The sequence below is a fragment of the Trematomus bernacchii genome, unplaced genomic scaffold (genome assembly GCF_902827165.1).
Source record: "Trematomus bernacchii unplaced genomic scaffold, fTreBer1.1, whole genome shotgun sequence".
Lineage (NCBI taxonomy): Eukaryota > Metazoa > Chordata > Actinopteri > Perciformes > Nototheniidae > Trematomus > Trematomus bernacchii.
The window spans coordinates 10,155,065-10,179,662 of NW_022987689.1; the positions used below are offsets into that span (position 1 = coordinate 10,155,065).

Here is a 24,598-nt window from a genome sequence, read left to right on the forward strand (position 1 = left end):
ACCTCATTCAGTTGTCTCTCTACTGGATCCGAGGTTCATTACAGCCCGAAAGCGCTGCTTCCATACAGGGATGCAACAGAAAGAGACTGGAGACCACCATCAGCTAAGAAACATTTTGCTACACTACATTACTCTGGCCTCTAGCTGCAGGCGAGCTCACACCGCTCTGCATTTTAGCCCACAACAATCCACACATCTGTAAGGGAAAAGAGCCTGTGGTGTAATGTTTGACTGTGAAGCATGCAGGGGGAAAAGTGATAAATCGCTCTTGGCCAAGATCTCTCAACAAACCCACCGTGATGTTGGTTGAATAGCAGATATGGCGGATAGAAAAATAAGTAGTATAGAAAAAGGCAGATAAACAAGTGGTAGACATAATACAACACTGGATACTGGCTTACCATACTGAATGTATTGGCTCTATAGGTTTAAGAGGCCCAATTTGTTGAAATGATTTACTCTGAAGCCAAACCCTCTGTGACATGAACCCAAGTTGCTTGTGGTAGCTATTCACTTTCCCAGCAATCAGTGACAATGGCTTTTGGGTGAATTGTAATCAAGTTAACATGTGGTGTGTGACAGTACAAACAGGAATCATGATACAAGCAGATTTTTTTTTAGAGCGGAAATTTAGGAAAACCAAATTAAATGAATAAAATGTCCCTGAAATGTTATGAATCAACGTTGTGCGACTTGGCTTAAACATGCATTACCTTTTCCTCTTTATGTTGTAAACAACCTGTTGACGTTATAATAATAATAGGGACGTCATCCAAAGGTTTTTTGAAAGCATAAACAAAACGGAAAGAGTTTTTCAGCCTTTTCATTTTGGCAGTGACGACTCAAAGGTGGAGTGTTGATGGAGTCCACTTGTCACCCAAAGCGTTCATTCCCTTAGTTATGCGTGACTCTTTAAAATTGTGTATTTCTGGTGTTACAGTAAATTAGACATGTTACCACACAGGGGATTAACTCGCTTTTAGAGCAAGCCTCAAGGAAATGGAAATGGTTGCTCCAGATAATTATGTATTAGACTAGCTTTGACCATTTTGAAAGATTATTTTCAACACTCAGGCTGCTAGGAATGCTATTTCTCCTTAAGACTAATGCCAATGCACACTTGATCATTTCCCATAAGATGCCACCTGCAAATACAGTGAAAACTAATGAAAACATGTTTAGTCGATATCAGAACACCCCATGTACCTTATTCCTGAGTCCCATAACAAACCTGTGTTGTCAGTTGAAGAGTTCATCCATGTTACATTACAGCTCGCTAGAAAACATATACAGTGTGCATGAGAAAAGGTGAGGATACAAAGTGAAAGGTTACAGAAGTGGAGCTGATGAACATGTTATGAAACATTCTGACAGATGAACAGCGCTACAGGCCCTTGAGCACCCATGAAGGAGACGTCCCTAATGGGCCTGTCGGGCCGCGGTCAGCTGCCCTCATCAGCACTTAGACAAACAGCGTCTGCTCAGCACGCCATGCTCCACATACTGCTTTCAACATAAAGCTTCCATCATAGCTTAGCGAGCCCTGTCTGCTGATGCTGCTGTAGATTACCGTTCAATGGCTGGTTATGTAGGTGGGATTGATGAGGCAGGATAAAACAGATTGAAGGGCCTTGCTCGACTAAGGATTGACTGTGATAGCCTGCAAAGGTAAAAAAGGTTTTGGTGCAGGGTAATGCTCCAGATGCATCGCTGCATTAAAGCCATTTTGAACTTTAAGATAACTTTAGGTTGTGTAGCTCCCTATCTATGATGGAAGGCTAGATATTTCCCATCTTCTTTATCCGTTCATCCATTCCTGAGTAAAGGCTTTTTTTATACCGCAAACCATTCCATATTAAATGCCAAAACGTGTCTAAAATCATGTTTAAATACTTTCCATCAGCCTTTATAGCACCTTCCTTTTACTCATATGCCAACTTTTACACCAAAGACAAGAAAAAAGAGTTTGGTATTAGTGATTTTCTTGGCATTGCAATTCATTTTTCTTTATACAAAGTTTTCAAATAGTCATAAAAGCAGGTGTTTGGAGACATGTCACAGCCAGACAGTGATACAATATCATATTCTTCAACATCACAATATCACACCATTGTGTTCCCTACGTATTCTTTTTTGTATTGCACAAAGACATTGCTTATCACATTCATACAGCAGTGGTTGGAGGTGACTTGAGGACATTTTATTTGCAATTGTCAGCTCATAACCGTATAATCCGGTTCTGCATTGCAATGCATGAAGAGCCAGATGGTTCCCGTATGAAATACTGTTGCAGACCAGTACAAAAAAAACAACCCAGAAAGATATTTTGTAATCATCAGAGCTAGGGTAGCTAACCTGAACCCTAATGTGTACAAAAGCATGATTGGTAAGGTTTCTTTTGGATGAAGCGGAATAAACTGCCTCTTAAAATGAAGTATTGGCAGAACTCGATCATATTTCTTATCTGTAAGTTACTTGTTGTGGTAGGATGTGCTTTGGTTGTGTGGTGCTTGTTGTAAGGGGACCATGATGGAAAGAACCCCTGTGCTTTTTCAGATGAATCCCAGACAATCCTTTTTTGTAGTACTGTATTTCGAAATGTTTCAAATGAACGAACAATGATCTGTTCCTTTGAGATTTAGATTTGATATACAGTAAAGTCCCTTCAAAAGAGGATTCAAACTTAAATATGTGTCCAGTTCCCTCATTTGAATAATTAAAATAAGCAAAAATCAAAGTTACATTTAAGAAAAATAACAAAGCTAATAGGTTTCGTTGAGACTGCAGGTTTTGTTGCATTTTGCCTTTATGACAGTTACTCCGCAGATCCAGACCAGAAATATAAAAATATTGAGAGGTTGAGATAGGGCTGCTCAATTAATCGTATTTTAATCGCAATTACGATTTTGGCTTGCAACGATTATGAAAACAACATAATCGAAATTAAAAAAAAATTATTTTGGTTTTTCAGTTGAATTATACTTAAAGTTCAGGGTAATCAACTGTTAAAAACATACTGTTCACATTTTTTTTTTCAATAAATTGATGTTTTCAAAGTAAATGGATAATCGTTTTTAATAATCGTGATATCAATTATTGACCCAAATAATCGAGATTATGATTGTTGCCATAATCGAGCAGCCCTAGGTTGAGACACACAACAATGGACACGTAAAAGCTTCATCACTTTCGTTTAAAAATGGCAACATGGCAAACAACCCCAAGATGTTTACTTTGCGTCACATGGTCACCTTTTTCCAACTAAGCCTCTCGAAATCAGTTTCAAATAGCCCACACGTAAACACAAATAGAGACAGTCATTTTGTAAATAAAAAAAATTAATCTGCTAATTCACAGAAATGCATAAAAGTGCCTGTTCACGCAACATCTCTCTGCACATAGTCAGAAGCTGATTGAGAAAATATGTATCCAGGGGCCTTTTAAGAATAATCTCAGTGAGGTTTCATGGTTAATCGTATTCATGTGTGCAGCGTTAAGCGGTGCCAGCGGAATCATCTCTCCCTTTGCGCGTTGCACCAGCAGTTCAGGTGGCACAGCACTGAGCTCAGAAGATCGCTTAGCATATCTGGCCTGCAGCTAACACACTGGACCTCCTGATGGTGTTAGACGCATCAGACAGCACCATTCACACATAAAGCCTAGACCAACTGTGGTGCATCCTTTTGAAAACTATTGAAAACACCCAGCAGCAAAACAAGGAATAATGTAGTGCAGCATGCCCTGTAGTTGAAAGAATCCTTTAGTTGCCTAAACATTGAAATATTCTCTTTTCTTCTCATATATTTTATTTATCCTAACAGGGTTTAACACAGACAAACATATCATATTAAGTGAAATGTTTTTACAATAATGTAGCTTAAGTACTCTTGAGTTATTATGACTAGAAGGTGATGCAGAGTAGCCATTATTCACCAGTAAACAGATTAGTAATTACCAGTAGATTATCAGGCGAATGACTATAATATGTTTTCCTCAGCATTAGTCTTTCCCCATGGCTGAGTCCTTAATGCGAGGTTAGTGATAAATCCTGGGTTAATTATCTGCTCCAACAGTAAATTAGCGATTTGGAAATTGATACGATGGGGAATGTGTTATGCTCTTTGGTTGACGGTCAGGTCAGCCTGGGAGAACCAGGAATTTGTTTCTTTGTCGAGTATACTTCAACAGACGTGGAGACATAGGGATCAAACTTAGGTCTATGAGTAAATGTTGACCTGTCTAATGCCCATTTCATGGGCTTATATTTACCAAAGCCAACATCTATTTAAATGGTAATTCCTATATGGAAGCCTTTAAAGTATTTGATGGAAAATGAGGATAATCCTGAAGCATTGTACAACAAAGAAAAGTATTCATTGAATACATAAATTATATTATTTCGTTTAATTAAATTGGATTATTACTCTTAATTTGTATTTGTATCATTACCATTATGTGTAAATAATTGTAATTACTATATTGATTTAAGTTATGTGACGTTATGTCAGAAGATGTCTTTTGTACTTTATTATTTACGAGCTTTTTCAGTTTTATGCGGTTGTTGTTTTTGTGTCTCTTTCAATGTGGAAAATCATTGCAGACATTGGTAATACAGTACATGGGACATTTCTACACACTTGCACACATGAGTTCATACATATATTCAATACATTCAGCTTCCTGGGAGTTTGTGTGTTAGTGTCGAGTGTGTTGTTGAAGTGGCTGATCGTGCTGCTGACATGGATTCACATGGGAGTTCAAGTGTAGAGCGTGCACATGCTAATGCATATCCTGCAGCACTACCCACACTTATTCCTCACCCATCTCACCCTATCAGTTTCTCACTTGCATACAAAAAAACAAATTCACACTGCCCCTGCCCTGCCACTTCCTCCCTCTTCACACACACAGGCACACGCACCAACAATGACAAACAAATGTCTTCCCTTTGCCTCACTTCTTTCCCTCATATCCTCCACACTGATGCAATCATGCAGATCTCAGTGGGGCCTTGCAGTCGAGGGAAACACACAATCTGCTTCGGTTTGATACAGGCAGAGCAATGCACCGCTGCAGCTTCAAACATGCACGCACATATATTCCTCACACCCAGAGAAAAACACACCTAAGAAGATTTGCCTGTCACACACATTTGTTTAAACACCCTGATGTGTTCTATTGCACAGGTTTGGAGTTTTGAATGTATCACAGAGACAGAAAGAGAGTATTGTTTATCATCTCTAATTCTGTTTATAATTTTCCTCTACATAAAAAAGGCGTGATCTCCAAAATGTTTTAATGCCGTTTTCCATCTCACTGCGTTCCCATTTACAACTGCCTGCTTTTAGACATTCTCAGCTCAGCAGGAGCTCATGATTGTGTTCCATAACCATATAATGTTCATCTCGGCCGAGCACATTTAAAAGGTTAGGTAGGATTTGGCCTGCTTTTTTTCTTGTAGCATGTACTCTGATATCTCTTTCCTAAAACTTGTCGTGATCCACTAGCACCATCTAGTGCCGATAACCGAGTATTTCTCCATAACTGAAGTCAGTGGATTCACAGTTAATGGTATTCTGCACAGGATGGAGAGACGGGTTCACGCTGGGAAATGCAGGAGCACGGAATGAGGCGTTTAGTTTAAGAGCCTCGATTTAAAAGGGAGGCTGATGGTGTCAGAGGCTTAAATCATTGCACTTTGATCACAAAGATGAATGGTGATTAAATGAGTCATCGCTTCACAAAGAAGTATGATGAAAGGCGATATGATAGAGAGGACCTGCGGTGCTTGCAAGAAATAGAAAATGAAGGCTTCCACTCCTAAAGCCTGTACCACCTTAACACAAACATCTTCAAGCAGATCGTCCTCGTCTCACCAATAAACACTTGAAAGTATATTTCTGTAAACAGGTAGGCCAACTTGAGTAAGCGTGCGTGAGTTAGCTGTCATTGGAGAGTGTGGGAGGAAGGGGTAGATGGAGAGCTATTATATGAATCTAGATCGCTCTGAGCTCCATCTGTTGTGTGCTACAGAGATGATGAGTCACTCCACTTGGTACAGCACAGGTCAAAGAAGCACCAAATCCCCCAGCTTCATCCCGACACACTCATACACAAACCGAATGATTAAAAAAGATCTTAATATATGCTCTTGCTGCAAGTTTCCCATGGTGCATCTGTTGTGCCTCTACAGTTTAGGAAAGCCTATTAGGGCTCAGCTTGTTTGAAAGATTGTTTTTCAGGCCTTCTGATACATATCCTGTAATGTTAACCTTTACAATCACTACACCCTACGGTAATGGTCTGAATGGGCATGCAGTTATAAACCGTCTTACTTGTCTTTTGACACCTCTACACCAATAACGGTACCACTTTACAATAAGACTACCCTTATAAAGGGTTTACGAATAGTTTGTAATTCAGTTATTAATTAGGTTGTGAACATTATAAACATTATAAATCCTTAATAAGCTTTTATAAGACATGAGAAACAGGGCAACTGTGACCGGTGGCTTGCCAAATAGTGAGACCACATTTATCTGTACTGCTAAGCCTTATATTGGCTAGCTTACTTCGTCTTCTTCATCAGCCAGCATCCTTGGTATCTGTTGTTCACTGAGTTGATTCTCCCCCCTTCAATCTTAATGTTTCTTGGCATCTCTTATGACCATTTATGAATGAGTTACTACCATTTATAATTGGTAAAAGGGAGCCTTATTGTGAAGTTTGACACATATCACCATCTATGAATGAGTTACTAACATTTATAACTACTGAAAAGGGTGCGTTGTTTTTAAGTTTAATACACATGTCCATTTATGAATGAGTTATAACATTCACGCTGACCTAATACACATTTTTACATGAAATGCAAAGTAAGATGCAAAAGAGCCAAGCAAAACATTTTATTCACACATGAAGAAAATTAGGACTCAAAGTAATGACTATTTAGTATGACTGATACACATATTTAAACATAAAAGCTTTTCTCAGACATAAATGAAAGACTTGGTAAGACATAATGGTACTCAGACTGGAAAGGCTTTGTGTATATCCTTGAACAAGCGTCCAAGCAGTCAATCAGGGTGAGCAGAGCCAAGCCAAGATGACCGTTCAAGAACCTTGAGGTGTTCCTCCAACCAATCTGTACGGTTTCCTCTCAGTCTACGGACATGTCCTTTGACGGTCGACCAAGCTCTTTGGATATGACTGCCGTCTGGGGGTTCACCAACCACCTGCTGTGGTTTATGGTGCAGTGGTTGCACCCCATGTGACTCAGCACTCTCCTGTATGCCCTCCACTCATCACTCATAATGCTACTTCCTGACTTAACATGCCGTCTAATCAGAGGGACAAGCTGGCATCTTGATCGTTTCTCCACTAGTTTCAACACGAGTCTCCGCCTTTTGTCTTTAACTCCCATCATTCAGAAGACCTATTTCTTCCTTCTCCAAGTATGTCCAAAGCGTCCACGTGCATACTAACAAACAATAAATCATAACATCATCTTAGTTAACAACAAAATGCACACAAATTACAGTAAAAATTGTTGCACATCATGTTTCAAAATGCCATACTTGTTTATTAGGTGTATTGTATAACATAATTTAAGGATAATTATACAGTAATGGTCCATATTGATATATTTTATTTAATTTTCTTGTACAAGAATGCCCAGTCTATAACTGCCGAACATAGTGGGTACAGTACCTTCTCCCAGACACAAATACTCAAATAAAATAGTTTACTTTATCAGCATTGGTATTACCAATGCTTACTATTTATTTGATACCAATTTGGTAATACAATTAATAAAAAGAACAAGTTTTGGGTTCGTTCTTCAGATATGACTATGACGTTAACGTGTAAGCTCAATAATGAACTCCAGCTCAACCAACCATATTGTAATATCTAAGTAATCATCTTGAAATATGACATTATTATTTGTAATATACACATCTTATTGTGAGGTTGATTTCACATACACTACGCCGCTCTTCAACACTACTTTGACGTTAGCTTGTCTACATAATCGAGCATAGCTAATTTTAATTAACCTTAGCGATGCATACAGTTACCTACCTAATAAAATATCTCTTTAACTAACAAGGATGACCTTATTTTACCAACCTCACCGGCACGGCCCTTACTTTTTTTAAACGGCATCATGTAAGTTACGCTGACAGGCGACAGAGGTCCATAGTTTCCCCGCAGCGAGGCTCCCCCCGCCCTCCCGTAGACAGTTCATGAGCTCAGTCACTTCATAACACCAAAGATGGATCGCGGTTTTTTTATTTGTAAAAATGTCAGTTAAAGCTTAAATTAATAAAGATATTTTTGTTATCTAAACGTTTGACCTCTTTCTTTTACAATTTTGGAATCAAAACGGGGAATCGATAAGCAGACTCGGAACGATTTCGGACGATACCCATCCCTACTGAGCAGGCAGAGTCCGTAGCATCACGGAGCTGCTAGCAGATCGACAGGAAGCTAACAACAGCAGTCACTGGAAGGACCTGTCACTCAATGTAACCACGCCCTAATTTATGAATAACTTTAAGGCTTAATATAACTTTAACACATTATAAATGGTAGTAACTCATTAATAAATGGGAATGTGTTTTACACTTTACAAGTCTCCCTTTTGACAGTTATAAATGTTAGTAACTCATAAATAAATGGTCATAAAGAGATGCCAAGAAACATCAAGATGGATGGGGGGGAATCAACTCAGTGAACAACAGATACCAAGGATGCTGGCTGATGAAGAAGACGAAGTAAGCTAGTGCCAACATAAGGCTTAGTCATCTTGCCAAATAGTGAGCCTGTGTTGATGTTTGAAAACTATGTTAGAACTGGTTTATAAATGGTTCTTAATGATTAATAAAGTGTTTACAACCTAATTATAAACCCTTTATGAATCCTTTATAAGGGTAGTCTTATTGTAAAGTGGTACCCCAATAATATTAACCTATCATCCTACACATGTATACACTGAAAAATGATTGCTATACTAGCTATCAGGATGCAATCTAATTACCATTTACACATACCCCCACACACATGGCTATGCCTTCATGTAGCATTTGGGGTTCAGTACCTTCCAATTGGTGTACAACCTGCTCTACTTCATGAGCAGAAGCCACCAAAGGGGCCCTATTATGATGTTACTTAAGTAGTATAGTGCCATCACTATTTAACACTAGCGCTCCAATTCATTGTTTGTGATTGGGGCGGGAGATGTATAAGCGGTTCACTAATCACGTCACAGCCGGCCAGCTAACCAATCAGAGCAGACTGGGCTCTGGTTTCATACAGAGGGTGAAAAGAGGTGCTGCAGTATGAGAAAAAAATTACTTTTTAAACATGAGAGCAAGTACATGTCACAGGCGAGTCACAATACATACATATGAACCTGAAAATGTGCATACTAGGGCCCCTTTGAAAGAGTACTCTCTCAATTTAGCATTAACCGTCAAACTCACACAAAAAATGTATCAGAAACTAGTGCTGTCCAAAAAAACAAAGTTACTACAGTTGGTTTATTATATTTTTTCCAAAAACTACGATTTAAACTTTGTTTGTGGAAAAACATCATTGATAAAAGTGGTGTTAAGCATGTATAAGGCCATAAATGCAGAACAATTAGCAAAATGAAATCAAAAAGCCATATGATCATTAAGCAGTTGGTGATATTAAAAATATATTGATAAGTGGAGTTATAATCCTAAAATATATATAAATCTGAGGTTTAAGCAAAACCAGTAAGGACTCTCTGTACGACTGAAATATGTTTGTGTAGGCAAACCTGGGATCAGCTGATTGGTCATAAATAGATCAAACTTGGTGGCGTCCAGCAGCGCTTGGAACCAAATTTGTATTTCTAAAAGTTTACGAAGTGGAAGGAGGAGGATATGGATGTTCTGTTTCTGCATTTTATCTTGTCCTCATTTCACTTTGTGATATGTCAGACTCAGATTATGTAATGAGCTTCGTGTTGGTGTGCTCGCATGTGTGTGTGTGTGCATTTTCCTTGTGATTTATTCAATTCAAACCAATACACTTCTAGTCATTATGCTCCCCTTAAAGCAGGTTTGTGTTGTGTGCGAGGGTTGAAGTTGACAGCAGTTTTAGATGCTTTGATGATTAAAACCGTGTAGACATTAAGAGAACCAAAGACTGACAGAAGGAAAAAGGGGGATGTGATGAAGTGAGTAAAGGAAAGTAATTGGGAGAATGCAAAAGCAGAGAAAGTGTGGGGAAATGTGAGTTGAAAGCGATAGTTTACTCGTTTTTTTTAGCAGGGGGAAGCAAAAAAGGATTATTATATTACAGATCTCCTGCATCACACCTACCACACAAGTATTTGCATTGTGAAAGATGTGTGATTGTGCTTTTAACTGGATAAGAGTGTGAGTGAATCGAGGAGATGAGACGCTAAAAGAGACGAAGGAAAGCTAAGAATCACACAAGGAGAAAGATGGTAAGTGAAGTTCAAAGAAGAAGTATAGGTGCTCGCTTGTTTTCTTTTGTGTGACAGAAAAATACAGGATGAGCATTTGAGAGAAGAACATGTTTACCTTGCAGCAACAGCCTGTGATTCACCTTGGGAAGACAAGTAGTTGGAATGGAAACATTTATATACAAAAACATCTATTATCCTGCAACATCATGCACCTGTGTCCCTGAGCACACTTTCATTTACAAGAAGATGCATGTGTACTGGGATTCTTTATGATTTTTGAGAGTCAGATAAGGACTTAAAAGGCCACTTCTTATCATATAACTACCTGAGACAAGCTTTATCCTAGTAGTGGAAGTGGCATGTCAATAAATAAAGCAGTCATCAACTCCTGAAGTGTGTCTGTGATTCGATAAGTGCTCAAAAGAGGCTTTAGCAAGAGTTCTGGAAGGCCATTTTACCTCTAGGAAAAACAGTTTTCTTGCAAAATGACTGCAGTTGCATCCATTTACTGTATGAAACATTTATAAACCGATTATGTGTGGTTTTAATGGGTATTGTAGTCATTGTGTTAGCGAATTTCGTTAATCCTTTCCTGTTATAAAATGTGTCGTGTTCTTTTTTTAAGTTGACATAAGTGGTCATGTTTGGATTTGTAAAGAACCCAGTGAGCCCTTCCTTGAAAACTAGGAATACAATCAAAGTCAGAATGTATTATAATCCAAGATTGACAGTACAAAAGAATAAGCATATACAGTAGGACACAAGCTCGATTTATTTTGTAACCGTTATATCCTTTTATCTCTGTCCTCTTCAAACACATCAATTTAAGGATCACAGGAACAAATCAAGTGTTTGAGCAAGCCTTGCTTAATTACATCCACCATGGCCACAAGCCTTTACAGTATACTAACTATATTTATAGTTCATTCTCAAATATAATGTACTAATATGTTGTAAAACAAGTGGAGGGCAAACCCACTTAGTGATTTCCATTATGACATCATAGAAGTTGTATGTTCATCGAAATATTTGTTATAAAACCGTTATGTTTTCACTAGGCTTGATCTCTTTAAAACAGTCATATCTAACATAATGTTGCTAATATATTAGCCACAAACACCTATGAGTTATACCAGACCAAGTTAAAGTAGTCCTAGTAGAGTGTATTGAATTAAAGGTGGGGTCGGTAATTTTGGAGAAACCAGCTCGAATGCGCTAGAATTTGAAAATACACAGCCGGAAGAAATCTGCTACTTCCTTACAGAGCCCCTCCTCCAACACACACGAACCCGCACATGACCAATGAGGGCACGAGATAAGTTTGTGCGCAGATGGAAGGCTGACAGGCAGGTAGGCCATCCAGTTATTTTAGCCGGGCCGGCTAAAATGATTGGTCGTGCTGTTTACAGTACTACGGCTTCCACAGATGACACTTTTTTATGGATTTTTTGTCAAAGCACTTAAGATATTCATTGCTATCGGGATGTTAAGAGCATTCCATGGAATATAACAAAAAGTGTATCTCGAGCCAGTTTCTCAAACGTACCTACCCCACCTTTAAGCGTGTCTATTTTATTGCTTATGAGTTTAACTTTTGTTTTGTAAGGTTCAAGGTTAGGTTATTTGTATAGCACATTTTAAGACACAGAGGCAATTCAAAGTGCTTCACATAGGCATTTAACACATAATAATTCAAAACAAAACAAACACACAAAAAAAAGACAATTCATAAAAGCGATAAAATACTGGCTGCAGCTAAAAGTGCAATGATAAGGCACGGTTAAAGGATCTCAGGATAGGCTGCATCAAAAATAAAGGTTTGTAATGCAAGTTCATTAATGTGCCCTTTCTTCTTTCAAAAATAACAGTTTTGCTTTGAGAACTTACATGATATATCTGTTTAGCCCATAACATGTACATTTGGAGGGAATTTCAGGGTGTGATATTATATGGTGTATATTTAGCCATCAGGTGTCTTTAGCCCGGGCTGCTCATCCATTTCAATATCCCCCCCGCGTTCCCAGCTGACACTGAACTAAACCAAAACTAAACTGAACTAATCATTGACAATCTTCTCTGCCCTGAAAGGCATCCAGCTGTCCTAATGTAACTGCCACTTTTAATTTCCATCTGCCAGGAGGTGGCAAGTAAAGATAGAATGATGGGAGCTGATTAGTGGGAAGAGAGCCAGTTTGACAGATTAAAGTCTGGCCGGCCAGGAATGCAAGGACATTGACATCCTTGGCAACATTCGGAAGAAGCAGTATGTGAATACAAATATTTTTGTTTTCCTGCATCCGGACACAATCGCAGGGTTTCTAGATAGCGTTCTTTCTTCCTAGGTGTTTTCGGTTTCTCATTGATTTACTTCTACTTAAAAGCCTAATCTTCTTCGCAGAGCCTCCATTCAGACATGTTATGCTTGCACACACCAATGCCACCTAGGGGTCGAGACGAACCGGTTTGTATTGTTCACCCTCTATCTACGTGACCCGCCCCCTCTATCAGACCTCATTTACCTTCACACTCCTTTGATCGGTAAGGGCTTATCAGTCGATTTGTCTCAGTGACCCAATCACAAGGCCTCGATCTGCATGCTTACATCGTCAAGGACGTAAACAACAACCACCGGCATGCAAATAGACTCCCAAATAGCGAGAGGATTACAAATGTGCAATGTTATAAGACCTGGAATATTTATATTCTGTGGGATTTTGGTAAAGATACGGAAATATATTTTTGGTTTCCAGTCCATTACTATTTCTGAAGGCTACCATGTTATCAAAGGAGACATCTATTCACTACACCTGATTTATGTTTCCTAGGTCGGGAGTTGTTTGTCTTTGTTTGCACTATTGGTTCATTATGGGTTGTTATGTGCCCCCCCCTCCTCCCATTGGTTTGCTGTGATAGTCAATTTACATAAAGAGCCAAGGTGCATCATGGCCTGTATCTGCAGAAACACAAAGGACAAAGTGGTCTGTGTTGCTGATTTATTTTCTGAACAATGAGTATCTTTGTTTTCTTGCCTTCTTTTTACGTTGTGTATGTTTTGGTGCTTTAGGGGGAGTGATCTAGTGTGCCAACATGTGCTCCAATATAGAATCATAAAGATCATCTAACCCAGAGGTTTTAACATTAATTCAACTAATTATAATTTGTTTGTTTGTACAAACAAACACTGTACAATTTTACAGAGTGTAAATATGGTTGACACTAATTATCACCCTTTGTCAAATGAATGTCAGAAAATAGTCAGTCAAAAACCTGAATATCTTCAGTTTTATATGATTTAAAACTGAGAAAACCAGGAAATATCAGAAAATCGGTTATCTTGGCGTTTTTTGAAAATCTGTGAGAATAAACAGCTGTCCTACAAATTAAAGTGCGTATATTTCAGGTGTGTGTGCTATGAGGTATAATCACCAAGGCGTTAATTACTGACAATTGTTATTTTAGCACAACGATTCTTAATCTCTTTTTAATGGCACGTCACCTACACTCAAGTATACACACACACACACACACACACACACACACACACACACACACACACACACACACACACACACACACACACACACACATACACACACACAAAACTTGTTTACCTTTAAAAACAATCATTATGGTAATCCATGGAGATAGGCTTTCACATTTTTCTGCTTATTTTCTTTAATTATCAAAGTCAGAAATGTTGTTTTTGTTAAATTCTTAAATGCAGGAATGTATGTGCTAAACTATTTGTTATTAAAAAGGCTGAGTGAGGGTGTGCATGTGGGTGTCTGAGAAATGCTGTTTGTTTTGGGTATTAAGTGAGGATTTGTGTGTTTATCCCAATTTACATAAATACAATGACCTTTACTCGGTCGATTCCTATTTTTACAAAGCTCAAAACACACAAAGGAAACACAGAATCATACATCTCTTTCCTTGGATAAAAAGAAAAGTAAAGTGCAGAAGATCACTTTGAAAGTGTTGTGAAACAAAAATAGTACATTATTCTTAGAAAAATTGCCGCACACGTGTCGGTCCCTGAGCTCCTGTTCTCGCCCATGGTTCATAAACCTGAGATGTATTCCATCAAAGGCAGCTCGCACAACAAGCCTATTCCCTAATTGGTGCTTGAGCTTTTAAATTGCCTCTGTTTTCTCACAGCCAAGCAGTCTCCCCAAATGGTAATTGGAAAAATGCCTCCTCTTAAAAAAGAAAAATGGCACCAAAGTGCTGCATTAAGCGTGTTTCCCTCTCTCCGTGCTCTCAAGCTTCTCGCAAGTAATACTCTTTTTCAACAATATATTATCAGAAATACACAAAACATGTCTCTGAAGTGTTTGGCTTGAAACACTAAACAGATCATTGTAGCACGCCATAAACCCCTCTGTTTCAACCCTGTTCAAAAGTGCTGATTCTGTGTCTGTACCTTTAAATGCAAATGAGCTGCTGCTGGCCACGCCCCTCTGAGAAGTGATTGATATAATAATAATTGTTCTGGGAGGAGATTCAGGTGATAAGGTGGGCGGGTGTTACCTTGTTTGGTAATGGTTGCCCAACCTAAAGAACTGTTGTGACATCACAAAGTCACACATCAGCTCCTTTTTTAGACAGGTTTTCAAATAGATGGATCAGGAAAAAAAGAGAGAGACTCTTTTTCCCTGAAACATGAGCCAGACAAAGGTCTTTGACCCAAACATAGTGTCTCTAACCTCAATACACATCTAAGCATGTTGGTCAAGTATACATTTCAGCTTTCACTGAAATATTCCTTTCTTAGCAAAATCATTTTACTGTAAGAAATATTAGGGTTTAAATCAAGTCCCATAAAGTGAGAGGGAAAAAAATCCTGAAGGTCAATAATAGCCCATAAAAGCAATAGTAAATGTTTCATAGTTCATTAGAGGCCTTCCCATTCGCCTTCTTTGCTACAGGGAACATTCAACTGTTTGTAGTTTGTAGCTTTGGTTCCTGCTTATGTATCCAAACTAAAAAGTAAGGAAGTCTCCACAAGGGAGATTTGGGAACACATTAATGCTTTGTTGGTTTGCCATAATTCTAATGAAGGGGAACAATCTCAGTTAAGCTTTATTTTTGATTCTCTGACACCCTAGTCTCTTAATGAGGAACATGGACATCATTGTTGTTGTCATAGTTTTACACATGATGTTTTAGTTTTGTTTGTTATAGGTTAATTTAGTTTGAGTTGCCTTTATACATTTGCTTACATTTGTATGTCAACTATAAGCGTAATCCTTTGGGGAGATGTTGAAATGAATGTTGTTGTGTGCAAATGTGTGTGTGGGTATATATGAAAAAAACGTTTTATTGTATTGATTAATACTATCAATGCAAATGTTCAACAACTTTATCAGTATTAACAGGCATTTCAAGCAATCAGCTGACTATACTGTAAAAACAAGCCTTGCAGGCCACATTTGAGCCTTTGTCAATGCTCAAAAACAGACATTCATAGAAAGATTTGGTCTAATTTTGGACTAAAGCATCTGCCAATTAATGTCATACCTGATGTGTTTTGTTACACTTAAGCAGAGATGGGGTCGTTACTAAAAAAAAGTAATATATTACATATTACATATTACTTTTAAAAAAAGTATATATATTACACTACTTCGTTACTCTCTACATAAAGTAACTCGTTACTTTACTCGTTACTTTACTCGTTACTTTACTCGCAGGGCCGGCCCGCCCCTCCCTACAGGCAGATCACGCAGACTGCTAAAGTTTCAAATGTTCTCTTTAGTTCAGTTTCCATTGTCGCATAAGACTGATCCAGATACTGTAGCTCTGACTATGGCTGTCCTCTGTCTCCTGCTATCTGTATTTTGCGCAGTATATCTCTGAACGATGCGATGGTGATTCCACTGTGCAAATGGGCAACATTACCTCTACTATGAAGGATGCTACAAGCCTGTCCATCTCAGCCATGTTTATGCAGCACTGCACGCGGAGATGTGGACGCGCAAGTCGCGCAGATTCCGTACATATAAACCTGCGGCGGAAACCCCTCTTGTCTGTCAGTGTGATTATGACTGATTTTATAAAAGTAACGAAGTAACGCGTGTCGGGGCAATGTTAGTAACTGTAGTGTGATTACTGAATTATAAAAGTAACGCGTTACACTACTCCGTTACCGACAAAAGTAATATTATTACAGTAACGCGTTACTTTGTAACGCATTACACCCAACTCTGCACTTAAGTCAGCAACAACACGAGTTGAATAAATCCCCATTTCTTTTATCTATGAAGCCATCTTTAGCCAGAAGCAACATAATCTTATATAAACTTATCCTTCTGTCTATCAGGTAACTCTCCTTCCGAGGAGTCAGAAGAGCGCGAGAAGGAGCCGAGGACGCTGACCTACCCCGCCTACATCGCCAGCCTGCTGGACACAGGAGCAAAGCGCATGGCCGCCGGCGTCCGCATGGACTGCAACAGCCAGGGCCAGTGCCCGCGCTCCTGCCACCTCTGCCACATGAGCCCCAGGACGTCCCAGGGGAGGCAGCAGTCTGAGCCCGTCCTGCTGCAGATCACCAAGGCTGCACCCATCTATGAACTGGTGTCCAACAATGAGACCTACCAGGTACTGTGTTCATCCATAACAATCTGGGACAGTCTAATGCCTGAACATGTCAGACAGAATCCAATATAGTAATTGATGTGACATCTTTTATCTTTCTCCTGACCAGTGAAATATTAAAGGAAGCATTTATTGTCGACTACAATAGTGTGGGGGCAACAAATCATTACATTTGTTATAGTTTGATTGATATTGGTCGGATGAGTTTGGTTACATAGATATGGGAGGCATAGTTAAAATCAGAGAGGGTTGCTGTATGGAGTTGACAGACCCTTTTTGTTAGCTGTGAGTATTCATGTATTATTTCTGTGCACATTATTATATGTTAAACATTTTTCATTATATTAAGATATAATTGAAGCAGTTTTGTCTTCGGCCTTTCAGCAACTTTTGTTTGTTCACCTAGATTGAAAACCTTCCCAGGATTTTTCGTCATCTAAACTGCCTTCTTTGCAGATAATAATATCAACATTTGCAGCATTTGAATGGATATTTGAATATTAAGCCACAGTAACTCTACAGGTGTTCTGTGCCTGTCTGTGGGTGACCCTTCATGGCCAAACCCCCCCCTGGCCTCATTATGGAAGAGGTCACAGAAAGTGAAAGTCCTTTCCTTTTTGAGTATTATGTCTTACTCGGCTGGCAGCATGCTGTGCCATAATCCGCCATACTGTGCTGTGACTTATTTAAGTCCATCGATAGCTTATGTTGTTACAGTTTCTGCTCGTCTAGCAGGAAGTGATGTCGATACGGTGCTGTCCACGCTCCTGGGGGGGGCAGGCTTTCATCTGAACCTCAGGGTGTTGATACTGTTATCGGAAAGGGCTGTTTGTTGGTTGTGTTACTGCTGGTATAGACACAATGCACAGGCAACATTTTGAATAATGTTTTCTTTCTTATGGCTTTAAAAAGCATTGTGATATTATACAAAGGGGCGTAAATACATGTGTATACTTCATAAAATGAAAGTATTAGTTTTGCATATAACAATACCAAGACTTTTTTGATGCTCCCAAATAAGAAGATTCATTCATGTACAACAGGACGACATTTTAACATACATTTATTTACTTTAGAATTGTTTAGTTATATTTGTTGAAATACTCATACAGTATACCCACAACAAATCCATAGTAAATGCTCTGAAAAAAATGGCAAACAAACGTCTGCTATGGATAAAGAAAGGATTTTTGTAACCGAATTTGAAGTATAAACTTCAAATTAAATTGTTAATTTAGAATAGAAAGTCATAGTTATTAATTCATTTAACACTCCTCCAATTAACAATTTGATTTGAACTGGGATTCCACTTTTTGTGTCTCTCTTCGTAGTCTCTCCAGGAGGCGATGATGAGCATGCTGTGGTGTTCGGCAAAAGGTGATGTCATCGATGACTGGTGTCGCTGTGATTCCAGCGCATTTGGCACAGACGGACTCCCCACCTGCGCCCCACTGCCACATCCTTTGTAAGTAACTCTAACATAAACCTTTCTCAAACACAGACCATCCATAATTTCACTGGCAGAACTCTATCTCATGGTGTCAAGTAATGTGCCATTGTGATCCATGTGTATACAGACAATCTAATATTACAGCCATGGTGATAATACTGAATGCGGGATGGGGGTGGGGTCGGGGGTTGATAGGTTGTCTACGTAGTCTACGTACAGGGGTTCATCGAGTGATAATGTTTCTATGATTTCAGTAGTGGCTGATGTATTTATCCTGTCAGTATTGGGAGTGCTAATCAATTAAATGAGCTGCTTTATTGAATGGTTGGCATGAAAACCTCTGCATACATGGGTGTTAATTGGGGCTGTCAATGTTAACATGTAAACCCCCACAATTGATTACTTCTTATAATTCCAAAGCACATTTTTACCATGAATTGCACAGCAGCAAAAAAGTGACTGGAGACGACCAGAGATCAACAAGCATCTCTGACACCAATGTAGAAACATAGTGCTTGCTAAGCATTAGAGATAATATGCCCTGTGCACATTATCCATAGGGGAATCACAGTGGCTCTCTGTAAAAGCCACTTTGTCAGATTTCTTTTTTGACTTAATTCGGTAAAAAACCCTCTGATTTCGCTTACCAGTTTTGCATACGTTTCTTTATTACAGCACCAAACATGTATTTATTTTGTTTCCCCCGAAAATACAAGTAATATAAACATGTGATTAATCATGATTATTATTGGGGTTCAATTTGTATCAACACCACTAATGTTATACTTCACTTAAGCCAAGTCAGACGTCAATGAGTACAATAGCTTTATTTTCTGTTAACGAAAGTGTTTGTGACATTGCAGAATGTGTTTTTATTAGGTTGTGCAAAACACAAGGGAAAATGTTAGCACCTCATCATTGTGATGAGACCACTTTTGCTTCACTCAGTGGTTCTGCATCTCTGTCATTCCTGTGCCAGGCTGAAGCTGTCCTACACCTACGAGCCCAGCAGCTCATTGGTCATCATGGAATGGAACCACACTGAGCCACCAATCGGCGTGCGCATCGTTGATTACCTCATTAGCCAGGAGAAGGTGACGGAGAGGATGGATCACTCCAAAGTCGAGACAGGTGCGTCCGCATACAACTACACACATTATGGGTTTGGCAGTTGACTACAAACAAGGCACAGTTGGAAAATTGTGAGAAAGGGTAATGTTGCCAGGTAACCATTGATGCCAGTTCGATTAGTGAAAAAGATCAGTCATATATATATATAACTATTCGGATGTCTTCACTTATGCGTTTTAGATACAAATCCTGACCGTCAGCTTGCAGAAAGTGCAAAAATATGTATTTTGTTGTTGTCAGCAACTGTCACTGAACCAGCAAGTGGGAGTGTTGATGTTTTGGTTGTGTACCACTTTGAGATGGGTAATGAGTAAGTCGCTTGGCCTCGATTTGTATGGGCAGCTGCTGGCCAGTGTTCATTATTTATTCTGGCTTGAACCATAAACCCGCCAATTTGTCAACACCATGTGGCCACATACGCCTAATTTGTTTTATCTAGTCAGCCACCTGGAAGAAAGCCCCGTCCAATGTTGAAAAAGGACAGATTTTGTCATTCTGCAGTACCACAGTTTGTTCATTGCATCAACCCCCTTACAGTATGTTGCTGTTGTGACATGAAACTATTGGAAGTCAAACTTTTTATATCATAAGAGTGAGTGAGCCCTGTGATTTGGGAAACTTCTAGAGAAGTTAGCAATACATTAGCTCAACATTACCAGGGGTCATCTTAAACAAATATATTCAATAAAACTTTACATACATGCCCTGTTTTTTATATCTCTTGTTATAGGCCTTATTCAGTTGTAGTTTTGAAGGCCTCCACAAGATGGTGTTCACCAGTAATGATAATAATGGAAAACTGAATAATTTATTTAAAAATGTTTTGATACATTCGTTAGACTGATTTCTGAAACAGATTTTCACAAAATGAAAAAAGTAATTGAATGAAATTAATGAAAAAAGTTTTTTTTCAAATTGGTAAATGACAGTACGATATATATATATGTTTTGTACAGTAATTGGCAACATTTTTCAACAAAAAAGTGCAAAAAACCTTGCTTTGTTTCACACAACACTGGATTTTATTGTTTTCAAAGCATTTTTTTTTTAATGTGTTTTTAAGGTTAATAGTGATTTTCTTGCTAAGCTATGTTTTCCCTCATGTTTTCACTAAAAGCAGGAAATCATATAAGCAGCCACAGGAGCAGCAGGAGTGTGTAGCTTTGTCATCCATAACGGAGAGCATAGCTTATTAAACTGGACATATACGAGAGGAAGCTGGCAAAACAGGGCAAGTTTATTTTAGCACTAATGACCCAATCCATAATGCAGACTGTTACAGTTCCCTGTGAGTACCAACGTTTGTTGTAGCTTAATGAGTGAATAAACTGCATTAGTCAGAACACTGAGGATCATTAATCAATGCAGCAGATTCAGAAGGGAGAGGAAAGCAGATGAGCATTTTCTTCAATCGTGTTATTATAGAGAGAATGAGCTATAGGTTCAGCAGTAATGCTCATTTTCAGCTTTACAGGATTTTATACTCTTAGGAGAATAAACTTGTACCATAACGTCTGATTTTTTAAAGTTCCAGCTTCAGACTTATATAAAAAAAACGATTTACCTCTCATTTCAATGGAGCTGTGTTTGGAACTCTGTAAATAAGGGAATAAGAGCCACTCTCCCTCTCGTCTTGTATTGTAAGCAGTAAAGTATATTTCATATGTCGGGGATGCAAAGGCATGAAACAGTTAAAACCATGATCAGATGGAATTTTAATATTATATACTACGGGCATTGGGGATGAACGTTCAGGATCTCTGCATATCTAGTTAAAATATTTTACTGATAAAGTTACCAAACATTTTTTTTAAAGTTGTGCGAGCACCAGGTACTAACATACAGTACATTCCGCAATTGAGATTAGCTAATAAGAAACCATTATATTTCATTTTATATCAAAATATATTATTTAGTTTTATATCAAAATATATATTACAACATTTAAATATAGGACGAGATCCAGGTGATGAGGTGGGAAAGTGTTACCTTGGTTGGTTATTGGCTAATGGTTACACAACCCAATAAATCATTGTGACATCACAAAGTGGCCAGAATTAGATCAGCAAACTTTCAGGTTTTTATGTAAATGAGTCAGGACAAAAAGAGAGATAATCTTTATAAACTTTCCGAATATCTTAACACAGAGGGGACACATATTTATTTATAAATAGCATGAACAAGTAGATTTTGCATAATAGGTGACCTTTAAACACAAAAGAAAGTAGAAGCACTTCATCATCTTCAAACAAGTCTCTTCAGGTCAGGGCCTCATGACAAACCTACAGGCTCTTAGTGCTTTAGTAGTATTTTCATTTGTCCAAAGTGATATACATTTACTGTTTTTTTGGCGGGCTTTTGAGGCCCTTCCAGATTTGAGGCCCAGTGACAGATACCCACTTTGGATGGTTTAATGTCGGCTTATGTTCAAGAAAGAAATGGAACCATTCATCAGTGGAACTATAGTGACTTTTACCTAAATGCAGAGAAACATTTCGGCGAGTCACAATGAAATATCGCTTTAATGGCAAACCTGACCTTTCAGCTTCTGTTTTGGAATCTGGAACATAATTTCTTCCTGTGCCCTTTGAACAAATCATCTCTGTCAGCTCGCCCTAACCACTGTGCTGCATCTTCCAACAAAACAAATGTTTGTCCCATCCACTAATCTGTGCTGTCGGAGCGATAAACAGAGAAAATGAAATCAGTGGAGGCTCTTGGATCCGGCGTGACTTTCTGTGGTGGAGGGAGCATTTTAGCGCTGCAGTGCCATGTTTACAACGTTTTTAAAAAGAGTTCTTATCATAAAACCGAATAAAAAGTACTGTGGTTCTACATCAAAGTTTACAGCTTTTGGAAAGAGTTAATCAAGATCAGACAAAGGGAAACAAGTAATTACTTCTAAAATAACCATCTGATGTCTCTCTGTTAGTTAGTGGTTTATATAGCAGATACAGTGAGGCATATTCCAATCAGATAAACAGTCTTACAGCAAAAGGTCTTGTATCTATCAAGATGCTGTAATTGTCATGGAAGTTATGGCAGTGTTTTCATGGAAATCTGCATTGGTACTGGGCAACACACGAGGGAAATGGGGCACAGGAATATTCCACTTACTGGTTTGTTTCTGTTGTGCTGATCTTTTCCAGTTTACCGGTTCCGTTGCACAATAAGATGTGCGTTTCCATGGTGTCAAGCACCGTCCTCATTAAACTAATGGAGGTTACTTTCTTGCACAATGTCCTAATATCCCCTCAGCTCCACAAGGATCATTTTTGAAAATTGTCTGGACAGTTCTTTAGCTAATCACTAGCCCTAAAGGATGGCACAGTTATTATGTCCCATACTCAGTGGAAAACAGACCCCATTCACTTCATTAATTGCTTCAAAACAAACTCTCTGACACACCATTTGCCGGGGAGATGTAATTCAGCACCGCAGAGTTGAAGCAGAGGACGAATGTATCAGTCTCTACTTGTTTGTTGCCTTCAGCCCCATTTTGTATGTTCTCCTCTTTAGGAAATACATGACATTGCACTGTTAAAATAGCTGAGTTAACAACTACTCTAGTTTAGCTAGTTGGGCAGTTTTGGGGTGTGAATATGCCTTTTTATATATAATATGCTCTTCAATATGTTTGTATTTGTTTTGCTTACTAAGATTTATTTTTTGACATAAAGCCAGCAAGTATGTAAATACCAGTGTAGTATTTTTTTTGCAGAAACCGAATATAATATTCGTAACTGTGTTTTTTTACGAGTATGTAATCAAATGAAACTATGAATGGGGAGCAGGTATTTCATGAGTTACACTACTGTTTATTGCACCACCATGTCTACGGTAGCTCAAATAGGACAAACAAAACTCTGGCTCTATAGCGCCTTTCAAGCCTAAAGGTATACGTGTTTCTATCTTATAAAACAGTGTTGGTCACAGTCACTCCTATTAGTTTATAATACTGGGCTATGCCTGGAGTATTGTTAGATGCAGTACGTGAGAGATTAGAATCTGGTCCAATGAATACAAAAGTCCTGTACCTTCCTGCTGCAGCACATTGATGCTGGCAATGAATGAAGTCCACCCAGTGTTGCAAAAGACCTCCACATCAGATCAGGGCTCTCAAAGTGCAGAGCAGCTGTTTTGACTTTGGGGTCATTCGGGGATATATGTTGTTGTGCTGTTGGTTGCACTACGTGAGAATCCAATGTTCCAAGTTCACTTTGGAAGGACTTGAAGTACTGTACATCAAAGCTACTCTTATGGGAAAAAAACGTTTTATATGAGGTGCTTCTTGGTAAAATAAATGTCTTAAACATCAATACTCATTATTTTCTTACTAAAAGAGTTTTTGATATGCCACAAAATAGAATATGTGAAAAACATCTGTTGCTTTAGAGTTGCAAATATCTTCATAGATATAACTTTCTATGCCTGCTTGGCCTCAGATGCTTGTTTTGTGCATACTGTGCACTGCAGCTGAAGGTTGATAATGGGTTCAAAATGTTTGTTCAATGGATATTGTTGCAACTGGGCGGCTTGTTAAGCACTTCACCAACAGCTTGCCTGCATCCAAGACCCTAATCTTATCAGTTATAAATGTATGATCTAAATTAGCATCCCTATCGCAGTTTGGTTCTGGGCATAAGATGTACAAGTAATTATTTCACATCAAAGAAACATTCATTTTCAAGTATTTGGACTACTTATGTTGTAAATGTATTATATATTTACTTAACGCACAACATCTATTGCACGTCTGTCCGTCCTGGGAGAGGTATCCCTCCTCTGTTGCTCTCCCAGAGGTTTCTTCAATTTTTCCATTAACTGTTGGGTTCTTTTGGGAGTTTTTCCTTGTCCCATGCGAGGGTCCAAGGACAGAGGGTGTCGTATCGTATTCATATTCTGTACAAACTGTAAAGTCCACTGAGACAAATGTAAAATGTGTGATATTGGGC

At 38.6% G+C, this 24,598-nt stretch overlaps 1 protein-coding gene across 6 annotated transcripts in view; it reads left to right on the forward strand.

Moving 5' to 3' along the window:
- Positions 1–24,598, forward strand: part of astn1 (astrotactin 1) — a 395,124-nt gene that overhangs the window by 314,996 nt on the left and 55,530 nt on the right. For all 6 annotated transcript variants that reach the window (XM_034138228.1, XM_034138230.1, XM_034138231.1 and 3 more), the window contains 3 exons: positions 16,788–17,065; positions 18,394–18,527; positions 19,492–19,643. In XM_034138228.1, the coding sequence (XP_033994119.1) occupies positions 16,788–17,065; positions 18,394–18,527; positions 19,492–19,643 (564 nt within the window). The remainder of the gene's footprint in view (positions 1–16,787; positions 17,066–18,393; positions 18,528–19,491; positions 19,644–24,598) is intronic.